The sequence below is a fragment of the Polyodon spathula genome, chromosome 40 (assembly GCF_017654505.1).
Source record: "Polyodon spathula isolate WHYD16114869_AA chromosome 40, ASM1765450v1, whole genome shotgun sequence".
In the NCBI taxonomy this organism is placed as follows: Eukaryota; Metazoa; Chordata; class Actinopteri; order Acipenseriformes; family Polyodontidae; genus Polyodon; species Polyodon spathula.
The window spans coordinates 3,162,464-3,176,460 of record NC_054573.1 but is presented as its reverse complement, the minus strand read 5'-3'; the positions used below and the strand labels follow the sequence as shown (position 1 = coordinate 3,176,460).

General features: G+C 44.3%; 1 protein-coding gene across 2 annotated transcripts; it reads left to right on the top strand.

Moving 5' to 3' along the window:
- Positions 1 to 2,009: 2,009 nt before the first annotated feature.
- Positions 2,010 to 6,048, top strand: LOC121304895 (C5a anaphylatoxin chemotactic receptor 1-like). 2 transcript variants are annotated; one of them, XM_041236316.1, is made up of 2 exons: positions 2,010 to 2,113; positions 3,807 to 6,048. In XM_041236316.1, the coding sequence occupies exon 2, from the start codon at positions 3,825 to 3,827 to the stop codon at positions 4,890 to 4,892; it is 1,068 nt and encodes a 355-aa protein (XP_041092250.1). In that variant the 5' UTR covers positions 2,010 to 2,113; positions 3,807 to 3,824; the 3' UTR covers positions 4,893 to 6,048. The 2 variants fall into 2 exon arrangements, with proteins under 2 accessions (XP_041092250.1, XP_041092248.1); XM_041236314.1 differs by lacking the exon at positions 2,010 to 2,113 and adding an exon at positions 3,295 to 3,382.
- The last annotated feature ends 7,949 nt before the right edge of the window (positions 6,049 to 13,997 follow it).

The following is a 13,997-nucleotide window of genomic DNA, read 5'->3' as shown; positions in this document are numbered from 1 at the left end:
TTAAACAGAGTACAGTACTTTGCAAGCTGATGGACAGTACTTTGTTGTGGTTACTGAAACCAGTGACAACTGAGCAGAAAGCAGACTTAAGACTCTTTTAGCCTGGCATTCGGAATATGAAGAGTAGTTAGGATAATTAATTATTATGCCCCTTTTCCACCTGCACTCCACTAGCAAGATACCCGACCAGAGCCGACCCATACCGTGAAACCCTGTGACAGTCAGCGATATTAGATCATGGGACAGGTGCATCTGCAGTGTGTCACAGGCATTTTAATGACAATTTTTAAATACGTGGCAGAAATAGAATAGCCCACTATTTAATCTTGAAGCTTTTTATTGGAGAATCTGGACTGGATGAATGCATGAGGTAAGTGGACCCTGTCTCAGTAATGCTGTGGAAACCCTGGTATAGACCCTTCAGGTGCGTAGGCTGAAATTCGGGGGAGGGATTATTGAATGATTGCTCTCATCAGATCACTTCCTCGCATGCTTTATAAATCACACAGCTACACTCACCTGGGCGTGAATCCCAGTTCTAATCAATCCTACCCCTCCAACCCCCCCCCCCCCCCCCCCCAACTTCCACACTGATGCAGGCAGACACCCTTGTTTTAGGGGGGGCTTGTATTTATATAGTTATTTATGTAGCGGTTGCTAATAAAAGGAACACAATTGCATTTTACAAAACCAGTGGCCTGCAGCCAACTTCTCAGTTCCTATTTAACAATGTAACATTTCATGTAATCAAATTACTAGTAAGATATTTTAAGAAAATGTTTTCGTCAAGGGAAGTATTCAAGGGAATCAAAAATCTTTGAAACTGGTGCGTTACTTCATTATACATTCAATGAATACCATGGCTGATCAAATGAAGACAGGGTGTGCCCACCAACATTATCACTGCCAAGAGTAATGACAGTAACCCATCGCCTATCCAACTGCAGTGGGACCAGACTAAGGGCAGACATGTAAAAATGTGGTTAAATGAATCCTGTTTTAAACACCATTTTGCACAGCTGTAACAATTACTATATTCACACAATTCTTGTTTTGAGATTCAGCTTTTATTAGGGAGCTCCCCTAAATCCCTTGTTTAGAAAGATACAGGGTATTAATGCTTGTGACAGGCTAGGCGTCTGCCGCGTGGGTGCGTGCGTTCGCTGCTGAGTGACAGGCAGGAGATCGAGATGGAGGTTGGAGTTGTTACGCCCCCCGCGGGCGAACAGGGCTTATTGACATATCAACACACTGACCAGCTCACGCGACACGACCAGCAATGGCAGCGCATGGAGCACATAAAACACAGTGTAGGATCTACTATAGTCTGTCGCATATCAGCCAGGGCAGATATGTGACAGACTATTGTATATAGATCACATATTCCTCTCAATATATTTTGTAAATTATTATTGGTAAGTATTGTTTTTACAGTCTATATAGTCAAATACTTGTAAAGTTCTTAAAGGGAATTGAATTAGCCTTATCCTGGCCCATATTTTCCTGTTCAAGGCGGTTTGAATGGATTTGCATCACTACTGATGAGCAGACTAGTGATCAGGCTAAATTGACAATAAGTTATCCAGTAAACAGTTCTCTCCAGATTTCCAGTCAGCTCAGATTCATCACAGCCCAGCCGCATTCTCACATGCCTGGCTGACCTGCCTGCTGGAGGGGAGTTGAAGCAGAAGGCAAGGGTTTAACCCAAGTATCAGCCTGTGAAATAACTTTGAATTACACACATTTGTCTGTATATATATATATATATATATATATATATATATATATATATATATTATGATATATATAGATATATATATATATATATATAGGTCACTGACATATCGACGTTGCAAAAAGTGTGTTTTACAAATTAAAATTGAACTAACTTGATCTCTTCAACGAAAATGGTGCTTGGGTCGTTTACCACCCACCCAGTGTGGGGAGAGTCGAAACGTACACATCACATGCACGCTGATGTAACACTAGCAGGCATCTTCACACTGGGGAGAAAAAACATTTAGCCACGGCTCTTCCTTTGGGTTAAGAGACTGCTTCTCTCTACCTATCATACTCCCAGCTTTAAACAGGACTGGACTGAAGCCAATAACAGGTATGTCTCAGATATTAAATATTATATATAGTAATACAGCAGGGAGGGGGTTAATATCCTCCCTGCAGAAAACATGTGCGTGTGCACATTTTGTTAATTGTTTTATTATTAATTATTCCCTGCACCTGGTAGCTATTGATAAATTAAACCAGGTGCAAGGTATCTAAGAGAGGCAGCTAAACTGCTCTGAACTGCTGAGTAAAGGAAGACAGAAGGTGTGCTGTCTTTCAGAGCAGTCAAAAGAAAAGTACAGAGATTTGTGTTTGTGTGACAGGTAAACAGCTTAGCCGTCCTGAGAGTTAATTAGGTTCCTGTGTGAAGTAGTTAGTGCTCAAAAAAGAGCTAGGTATTTGTTTTGTATATTTCTGTCTGTGTTTTATTTTGTGTATTAAAAATAGCACTTAAGTGCTTAAACGCAATTTCTGGTGCCCTTGGTCCTGAATTAAAGGGGCAACGAACCGTTATTATTATATTAATTGTGAACTGACTACTGTATTTTGATCAGCTACACAAAATATCAATTTTAACATCTCCGTTTATTAAGAGGCAAGTGACTGCAGCAGGCAGTAAGTAAGCCATCCTAGTTCTCAAAAGTGGTTTTGTTTCGATATGTTTTATTACAGTTTTCAAAGCGTTTCAGGCAAGTGAAATCTTTTTTGGTACGAACGCTAGATGTGTGGCAACACTGGAAGCTTGCTTTTGCATTGTCCCGTGAACTACCAGACATCAATCCAATCCCATACACTTTAGTGTTGCAATACATCTTGAAAGGTTTTGCTGTACATATTTGGGCACTGGGGCCAAAAATCAGTAAATCGATTTGCAAGTCGTTCTCTAAGAAGCAATTACCAGTAATGTACAGGACTTTCTAGTCCTTCCATTCTAGTAGCCACATGGTATAAATAACTGGCATGGGGGACGCAGATTCATGACCTGATTAGCATTTTCAAAGTAGAATCTCTTTTTAAAACGTTGCCATTGTCTGTTTTTTTTTTTTGTTTTTTTGCAGGATTGTGTCTCTTTTGTTGCATTTTTTGAATTGTTACATGCAGTGTTTTTATTCTTTGTGTGTTAAACTCCAGAGCTGCCAGTCACAGCGATTGTGAAATAAATGTTGTTGTGTGAAATTGGTATTTATTGCAAAAGAGAGGAAACTAAACCGGTCCTCAATAAGGATAAGAGGGACGTGTGTACTCGGCATATTCCAGCCTGGAGCACTGAAAGTGGAGCTTCGACACAGCTCTACAGTTAAACATGTTAAACATTTCTGTGCGTTTGTTACATTAACCTCGTCATGGCAACAAAGACCATTTGAATTTGAATTTGAGAAGGAAGCCTGCCGAAATTCTGAAATGAAACATTCTTGAACAGCTGTTCTAAAGTCTTGCTCAATGCATATGGGTGTGAGAGAGAAAGAGAATGAGATACAGAAAAATATTGTAGAATACTAAAAGGAAAATTCTAGTTAAAAATTAACCAAGGGGGGAAAACAGAATATTCTGGAATTTAACGTTTTACTGTTCAGCTCACTATCTGAAAACATTTGTTGTATTAACTATAAAGAATGGTGATGGGATTTGAACGTGACAGGGCGATTTTTTTTTTTTTTCTGCTTTAATAAATCTGATTTTTAATTTGAGACTTGAGCCCTCTAGTAAAACTGACACCTGTTCCTTTCTTGTTTCCTGTCTAGAGAACAATCGAGTGCATTATGGGTGACTTCAGTGAAGAGTGGGGATACTCCAATGTGGATTACAAAGGCTCCTACCTGAACGACACTGACTGGGGGTACACACTGGAATCTGGGCTTGGGCCGCTGCAATACTTCGTCATGGTGGTGTACAGCCTGATATTCTTGCTGGGGGTCCCGGGGAATGCAGTGGTCGTCTGGGTGACGGGTTTCAAGATGAAGCGCAGTGTGAACACTGTCTGGATCCTGAACCTGGCCTGCGCGGACCTGCTGTGCTGCCTGTCCCTGCCCCTGATGATCTCCTGGGTGGCTGAGGATCATCACTGGTCCTTCGGAGCCCTGGCCTGCAAGCTGATCCCGGGCATCATCCTGCTCAACATGTTCTGCAGCATCTTCCTCCTGGCGGTGATCAGCGCAGACCGCTGCCTCCTGGTGGCCGCGCCGGTGTGGTGTCAGAACAGGAGGCGGCCCGCCGTGGCAGGCTGGGTGTGCGCGGGGGTCTGGGGGCTCTCGCTGCTGGTCACCGCTCCTTTTTTCGCCCACCGCAAGGAAGTGACTGATGTCCTCAGCTCCAAAATCCTCTGCAATCCCGACTACTCCAGCTTGAATGAGGACGCCAAGGCAGCTGAACTGGGCATCGCTGTGTACCGCTTCATCATCGGGTTCCTGGCCCCGTTCGCTGTCATAACCGGCTGCCACGTCTTTATCTTGTCCCGGGTGAGCGGCGGGCAGAGGGCCAGCTGGAGGAAATCTCAGAAGACCCGACGTGTGATCTGTGCCGTGGTGTTGACGTTCTTCATCTGCTGGCTCCCCTACAACATCCTGGGGTTCATTCAGGCTCTCACCCCCTCCTACTCTCCTCTGGTACCCCACATTCTCACCGCTGATCTCTTCTGCGTCTGCCTGGCCTACCTCAACAGCTGTCTCAACCCTCTTCTCTTTGCCTGTGTCGGCCAGGATTTTAAGAACCACGTACGCAAGTCCCTGAAGAGCGTGTTGGAGAACATCTTCATGGAGGACTCCCCCCACAGTTACTCCAGCAACAACAGCCTCTCTCTTTCAGAGAGGGTGCAGCATTCTGTGATCTGAGCAGTAACATCTTCAGACTTCCACGCCCGACCCTTCAGCTAGTCAAAGGAAGTTGACTGCTTGTGCCTCTCAGTGTTTGCAGCTAACAAAATATTCCTCTAAATCTTACCTGCTTTGTACTTCCATTTGCTGCATTGGTCTCAAATGTGTGATTTGTGAGATTGTATTGTTTTTAATATATATATATATATATTCTCCTATGGCTCACTTCACATTAGCATATCTTCTGGGTCCTGTTACTGGCTGACAGCTTGTCAGTCAAAAGGGGAAGCAGCTGATTGGTTAATGACAGGCAAAAATCTGACAGACTTTTTTTTTTTTTTTTTTTTATCCAAACGCAATTTCAAATACCATGTTTTTGAAATGAAAGTCCATGTTTACAATAATAACCTAACAGCACTGCCACAGTCAAGAGAAAAAGCGGCAGCGCTGAACTGCAGCGAGGCGCACCACCTCAAACCTCAAACACGTGCCGCCTCACTCGAGCGCTATCAGCCCCATCTCTGTAGCTGTTAGTGTGTCAGCTCTCAAAGGGTTTACACTGTCACTGTGAGAATGTGGCTGGACAAGGTTAAGTCTGATCTGATTTGGAGGGGAACTTTAAACCCCTGTGAGAATGCGTCCAGGCTAAATTTGAATGATTCAATTTGGCCTGGCCACAAAAAGTCACCAGGATGGGAGAACTGGAATAGTGATTCGAAACAAGAATAAGAACACACAGAGTGAGAGAACTAAAGAGGGAAAGTGTGAGTGTTGGGAAGGGGAGGGAGATGGGGAGTGGCCAAGATCATTTCACTTGATCTGAGTAGCAGGATTGGAACCCAGAACTAGCCTTCTGTCTGTGTGTGTGCGCCACTTTGACCCCCAGAGTGGAACCCAGGCCTGCTAGCAGCGCCACCTAGCTGTTCTAAGGGGTTTTAAACCCTGTGCTATTGCCTCGGATGTCAGAGTCTGTCCGTAGCAGGATATGATGCATTAAACACCAGGGTTATATTCAAAACACATAACCATTTCCATGGAAACACTCCTTCTTCCTGCACTGAAAGCTGTGTGGCAATACTGCAGGCTTGGGCTGTGAATGGGGGACCCTTAGGGGAGAGAGAGAGAGAGCAAGAGAGGAGCGAGAGAGAACGAGAGAGAGGAGAGAGAGGGAGAGCGAGAGAAGAGAGAGAGAGGGAGAGGGTGAGGGTGTGAGAGTGAGAGAGAGAGGAGGGAGAGGGAGGGGGAGAGAGAGAGAGTGAGAGATGGAAAGGGGGATAGAGAACTGGAGAGAGATTTAGAAACATAAGGGTGATATAGAGAGCTGGAGAGAGATAGATAGAAAAAGGAGGGACAAAGCTACAGAGAGAGCTGGGGGTGAGATAGATTGAGAGAAAAAGGGGCTACAGAGAGAGAGAGAGAGAGAGAGAGAGAGAGAGAGAAAGAGAGGTGGAATGTGGTTGGATGAGCTGCTCCTGTTTTGTCAGCACTGTTGTTTGTATCTCAGAGATGCATCGGGAGGCTGTATTGTATCAGGGTGTAAATCTCCATCCCCACAAAGCATCTACCAACTGAACCCTTAACAGCAACCTACATCAAAGTACTTGTGGCTGAAAGTGAAACTGGGAGAGGCAGCCAGCATCTATTATACACATACAGTCTCACTCGGTGTAAAACCGACACGTTTTGAAACAAGAAATATGCCTGTTTTGCTGTCAAAATATAATACAGGGCTCCGGACAAAACAAAAAAAAAAAAGCCCACTGCTTGCCAAATCCACTTGTTGGTTGCCACTTTAGAAGCAAGTTGTCGCTAACACATTCAACTGCTTAAAAATACAGCAGCTTGCTAAGACACAGAGAGTAGTTCTGACACGTGAAGATCATGTCTGCTTGTTGCTTCATTCTGCTGAATGGCTAATCTAAGCAGCTAGGGGCTGCAATTAACTCAGCATGTTTATAGCTGAGATATTTTGCAAGCACTGTGTGCGGTAGGGGTTTTAAACTTCTTTTTTTTTTGGAAACTGTACCCCTTCTGTCTGGAGTTTCCAGCTCAAATACCCCTTTGTACTTTTCGCGTGACTGGACGGTCTCAAAGTTGCAATAAAAATATTCTGATTTAACACCTTTCTTGTTTTATTTCATATCTAATTTACGTCACAACAGTTTGGGACTGCTAATTTAGGGCAGGATGCCAAACAGAAGGCTTAATTCTTAAAACTTTTCATTTGTCTTTGGATGTACAGAATAAAAAGACAGTATTTGTGACTCTCTTTGGAAACACTATTCAGCAAAGTTATTATAAATAATACAAAACAGTCTGCACAGTAAATGTTCATCACATGGTATAGCATTGACAAGCATTGCGGCAAAGAGAAAATACATTGTAAATGCATAGTATAATAACCATGGGGAAATCACTGTACAACTGCAAAATCACCTGTGCTAATCTACAGTGGTGAACTTCAATAGCACACATTGAATTATGTTCTGTATGCTGGGATATTGTGTATCTGAAACAACGCTATGTAGCAATATACTTTCATGCAAATCTTATAATCGTATGCTTTTATTTGCCAAAGTTAGATGAAAATCATTATTTATTTATTTATTTATTTTGCACTGCATACAATGGGCGACGGGTGGGTGTGATTGAGATTTGAGATGCGATACCTAAAAACTACCACCAGATGGCAGCAGTGAACTAAAAACGCTTCAGACCTGTTTTACACCACAGCACAATGAATCGAGTTCTGTATTTCTCAAATACAATTTCAATACAGGATAGATAAACCATCTGTCTGCCTGTGACATTTAAGCCTAATGTGTTAAATGCCACTGCGTGTCAGTCTAGTACTCTTTGATCTAATTATTTTAAACAAACAGCTTTCGTTTTATTCTCTGCTGTTCTCTGTCAGAATCTATCTGCTGTAGCTCAGCCTGCAGAATCCTAGTTACTGGCTTCTTTCTGCTTCCAAAGAAATCCCACCTGCATGGCTTTTTTTCATCGGAGAACACAGAAAGGAGCAAGGGGACTTGATGGGAGTTTAAAACACCTTGAATGGTCCAGATAAGGTGAACTCAAGTCTCAGATTTAGCACGGCAAGCAGGATGAGAGAGATGGCAGCTGAGTAAAAGCTTAGAACAGAGCTAACAATTTGATTCTATTACATGAGAGGGTATTAGACCCCCCTAGTGGTGGTGAGGGGTATTAGACCCCCCTAGTGGTGGTGAGGTATATAAGACCCCCCTAGTGGCGGTGAGGGGTATTCGACCCCCCTAGTGGTGGTGAGGGGTATAAGACCCCCCTAGTGGTGAAAAGGGGTATTAGACCCCCCCCCCAGTGGTGGTGAAGGGTGTGCTGTAGGGCTGCTCACAGACTCTCCCTCTGTTCTTGTGAGCTCTGCTCCTCTGGTCTACAGTAACAATATGAAGGGGGGAGGGGGCAGAATAGAAAATAAAGAAACGTCAAGAGAGTGGTATAACACAACCCTGTAACTGATCAACATGTACATTTCAAACCTGCATTAAATTAACACGACAAAGACACCTTACAGCGGGTCCTGTAAGTCAGGCATCACAGGCAGTATCATATAGCCATTAGGATGTTTTCTTTACCGCGTCAGAGTGTTTAGAGTGATGTTGGGTGCGCTCTGAAGCAAGACTCGCACCCTGTTTCCCTGTACTGTACCCTGCTCCCCTGTGCTGTACTCTGCTCCCCTGTGCTGTACCCTGCTCCCCTGTGCTGTACCCTGCTCCCCTGTGCTGTACCCTGCTCCCCTGTGCTGTACCCTGCTCCCCTGTGCTGTACCTTCCCCTGTGCTGTACCCTGCTCCCCTGTGCTGTACCCTGCTCCCCTGTGCTGTACCCTGCTCCCCTGTGCTGTACCCTGCTCCCCTGTGCTGTACGCTGCTCCCCTGTGCTGTACCCTGCTCCCCTGTGCTGTACGCTGCTCCACTGTGCTGAACCCTGCTCCCCTGTGCTGTACCTCTGCTCCCCTGTGCTGTACCCTGCTCCTGTGCTGTACCCTGCTCCCCTGTGCTGTACCCTGCTCCCCTGTGCTGTACCCTGCTCCCCTGTGTACCCTGCTCCCCTGTGCTGTACCCTGCTCCCCTGTGCTGTACCCTGCTCCCCTGTGCTGTACCCTGCTCCCCTGTACCCTGCTGTGCTGTACCCCTGTGCTGCTCCCCTGTGCTGTACCCTGCTCCCCTGTGCTGTACGCTGCTCCACTGTGCTGAACCCTGCTCCCCTGTGCTGTACCCTGCTCCCCTGTGCTGTACCCTGCTCCCCTGTGCTGTACCCTGCTCCCCTGTGCTGTACCCTGCTCCCCTGTGCTGTACCCTGCTCCCCTGTGCTGTACCCTGCTCCCCTGTGCTGTACCCTGCTCCCCTGTGCTGTACCCTGCTCCCCTGTGCTGTACCCTGCTCCCCTGTGCTGTACCCTGCTCCCCTGTACCCTGCTGCTGTACCCTGCTCCCCTGTGCTGTACCCTGCTCTCCCTGTGCTGTACCCTGCTCCCCTGTGCTTTACCCCGCTCTCCTGTCCTGTACCCTGCTCCTGTGCCTGTGCTGTGCTACCCTGCTCCCCTGTGCCCTGTGCTGTGCCCTGCTCCCCTGTGCTCCAATATGGTATAATCCTGTCACCAAAGAAACTAGACATCTTTATGTGCTCAGTATAATCTAATCTATATTCAGATGTTTCTGCTCAGAGTCCTGGTCGATACATGCAATGCTCAGGCTCCTCAGTTTAATTACTGTTTTCAATAAAAGCTGCTTTATTTTAGTCCCCTTTCTTGCTTTCGCTGCAAAATCAATCCTTTTAATTGCTTCATGTCTACTGGTAAATTTACCATGAAATGAACTTAGTTGCTCTGAAGCTGTGCTGGAGGACTAGGGTGGAGGAGGGGGGGGGGGGGGGGGGACACAATTAAACTATTAATCGGGACCCTGAATGAAGAAACATATATATGTGGACGCAATATCAAACTTGTGTCTAAAATACATGTGTGTGTGAAATGATATCTTCCAAATGGTTATAAAAATGAATATCCTGGCTAACAGGCAATGCATTCTATTCTAGCCACATGGACTAACAATTAGTCTTAACACAGTAAATGAGTGATCACATTGAAATGGACAGAGAGAATACGGTCTGTATATGAAGCTGGCTGTATAAATATTATTAATATACACCAGACTGCTATGGATGATTTTAGGCGGTTTATTTTATTGGTTGAGATTCTGATCACAGTTATTCAAATATTAATAGCACTATATATTCTTTATCACTGTTCCATTTCCATAGCAACCTGGAGCTGTGATGTATCTGTTGCAGGTAGTTGAGAACATTTTTTGGTGGTAATTTTATTTTTGGTGCAGTGAAAAATCCCTCTAAGCAGTGCTAACGTTTTAAAAGACCACGAAACCAGTCTGTAGACCTCAATCTCATCTCGATCCCAGTATCAAACTGGGGCTACGATCTCCACTCCAATCTGCAACAAGACAAGAGTCAAAGATCACTTGTACGCATCCTGTTTTTGTATCAGTGCTGTGTTTAAATTAATTCATCGGTTTCCCTGACATCATATTTTGCCTGCATACTGTTTTCTGCAGGTCACTTCCACCATCACTGTAGAGAAATCAAGTTCTGGGGCTCACAGACAGACAGAGGGACAGAGAGATAGACAATCCCAACTGACATCTGTAGCTGATGGAAATGAATGAGACAGATTTCAGACTGTTTTCAAGTCAGCCCCAGTGCTGAGAATATTTTAGTCCTGCATTTTTTTTTTAAATGTAAATCCAGGATATGTTAATATTTCAAACACCACGCTTTAGATAAACTGCTGCATCCTGCTAGCTGTGTAGCAGTGGATTATGTCTTGAGTGAAAAGCAGGCAGGCTATGGACTGTGAAATATTCGGCATCACCTTTCAGTGAGACTAGATTGAGATGGGCTTCCACTGGGCATCACAGGGATCTGGGCTGGGAATGTAATTATAACTTTTTTCAATTAAAAAAAAACTGGATATTTTGCTTTTTGATTCCGTCCGTCTGTATTCCACACATTCTGTCGAATCCCTTATTCAAAAGGTTTAGGTTTAATTTTCTACATACTGTACACAAGCATGAAATCATTAGAAATCATTCTGGGAGTCACAGATATTTCCACTCCTGCAGTGTTTGGAAATCTGACATTCTTCTCTACTGTTTACAGACGGGCTGCTAGCCATCCAACCGAGGGTTATAGAAAGTGAAAGACTAGCTCCCAGCATTTAAAGAAGTGGCTTAGTCTTTCTCGCCTGTTAGTTGCTGTGCTTGGAGCTGCAGTGCAGTCTGATTGTGTAATTTTTTTTTTTTTTTACATGATATATTGTAAGTTAATTAGGCCTCATAAGTAGTTGATACGTAACACATGCCATCCGTGTACGTCATGACACATAAAGTATATCTCCGTTACATTAAATAGATGTAGTTATCTACATTCACACCTAAAGTCCTTACGCGAGGATCCTCCCCCCTCCTTTACGTATATATATATATATATATATATATAATATAATTATATATAATATATATATATATATATATTTCCTAAAAGGATCAAAACAAAAAATTTTGTTTTTTTCATGCAAGGGACGTTCCCTGAGGACTTTCTAAAGCCATCGGTGACCTCTGATGGAGGTAACATAATAATATTATATTATAATATATTAGAACATGCTATTTTGTACGTAAAACATGTTGTATAATACAAATAATTTACTAGACTCTAGAGCCGGGGGGGGAGGGTGGGGGGGGGCGTTGGGGTGCAGATCTACTTCCCCACCTCTCGTCGACATTACTTTACCTCTAGACTAAGGACCTTCATGAGTTAGTAAAGTGCACGGACGCCGTTAGACAATTTAACACAAAAATATTGTCGGGTGACAAATAACTTGGACGTGCGTTAAGAGATGGGGGGGGGGGGAGGGTAGGTTCATGGGGTCCGTCACCTCCCTAGTACCCCAGGCAGTGGAGATAAACACCCCCCCCCCCCCCCCCCCTCAGCCTGGAGTGTTGGGAAGGCAGCAGTGACAGATTGCACAATGCTGGGAGGTCCTGTCTTGAATCAGGCAGTGTCTCCCTAACCTTACCCCTGATATGCCAGGATTACATTTGGGTCTGGGGGATTAAAATGCTTGAATCAGACTTGGTCCACTTCTGAAGTATTTGCTGTAGAGAGATGTAAACAGGATTCTAAACGTACCCTTAACACACTGCTGCCCTGGAACCCTGTTCTGAACCACACACAGTTCACTTATCGGCAATCCCATGTCATCACACAAGTCTTTGTTATTTAATAGAAATAGAATCATTGATGGGTCTCTACATACTGTAGTGAAAGGTAAAGTGGATGGTTGTGTCTCCAATCTCCATTGTTTTAAGGGAACGCTGTTTCCAGTCTCCTGTTCTACCACCTCTCACAACGATAAGAGTTTGTTTTTGATGGTAATGCTCACGTGGAGCAGCCAGGCCTTATCAACGAGGCTCTCTGGCTTATTAATTATTATTTAGGCTCAGCTGACTGCTACCACCCCTGCGCTGACTCGGGAGCGGAGAAGATGAACACACGTTGTCCTCTGAAGCGTGTGCCGTCAGCTGCCTGCTTCTTTACACACTGCAGACTCACCATGCAGCCACCCAGGAGCTACATCACAGCTCCCAGACAGGTAAGCCCGCAGGCGCCCGGCCAGACTACAGGGGGCGCTGGAGCGCGGCGAGCAGAGGACACCCTTGCCGACCTAGACCCTCCCACCCTGGCGACGCTCAGCCAATTGAGCGCCGCCTCCAGGGAACTCCCATCCACGGTCAGCTGTGGAATAGCCCAGACTCAAACCAGCGACATCCAGTCTATAGGGCACATCTTCCACTAACGCAGAGCGCCTTTACTGGAAGAGTTACTTGGGAGGCAATGTTTTTGATCTTTTATAGTCTTCTAAAATTTGATCTTTTATTGTCTTCTTAAATTCTCCTGCTGTTGATCTGAGCCCCATTGTTTGGCTGAATGATTATGTCTATTTAGAATGTATTATTTCTTCTCTGTATCAGCGCATGTACATGAAGATTACAAGGATATGTGTTTTTCAATATAGTCTATTTTTTAATGCTTTTGGTTTAAATACCTCAGTATTGTAATACCTTCACCCTGCTGTTTTATACATTCAACAGATATTTAGCATTTCATTGTATTTAGTAGGTTAAAATAGTGGGTCACTAAGTCAGGCCTAGGGAGAAATTTGTATAGTTAAAGAACTAGAGAGAGAGGAACTGCTTTCAGCGGTAAAGTACATCTAGCTAACTGCGCACATTTTCCTTTAACATGCAGACCAATGGATGAACAGAAAAACAAACTTCCTAAATGTATTTTGTTTCCAAGAGGTGTGGTCCTGGAATTTCCCCTCACTGTAATGAATATCCTGAAGCTGACCGGAACTATAACACTGCAGGATTCGTCAATAAGCTTATAAAAATATATTGCCATTAAAAAATAGAATTCACCTTTACCGTCATTTTTAATCTTGCAAAATCTGAGACATATGAAGTGATGGCAGTATATATTATTTAAGATTTACAGGAATTCATTTGCCAGCACCATGCACTTTTAATGGGATTATTTCTCATGCTTAACCCAACCTTGGTTTCAGCTTAGAGGCCAAATTGTTTCCGTGGATCTCCAGAACCGCTAGTGCTATAACTGAGATCCGAAGGGTATAATTTCTCTGCAGTGATTTCTTCCGCAATTTGACCGGGTCAAGCCACCACCTCTAGAAATCGGGTCACTTGAGCAGGATGTGATTTAGAGGATATACCCTGCACGATCGATACTGTAGTTACTCTCAGAATGAGGAAGCTGAATAACCCGGCGGAGCCCCCGAAGGTGTCACAGCGCTCAATGAACGCTCACTGAGTGCTCTGCTGATATAGAAGTGTAATGTTGAAGAAAGAGAAGGTTTGAGTGATGGGGCAGAGGCCCTGCACAGTTATCAAAATCAGGGCTTTTGTGGCTGGCACCCATCTTGGCTCAAGAACGGGCCAACAGCCTGGAGCCAAGATAACCATTGTTTGCACAATAAGTTACATTCGAAA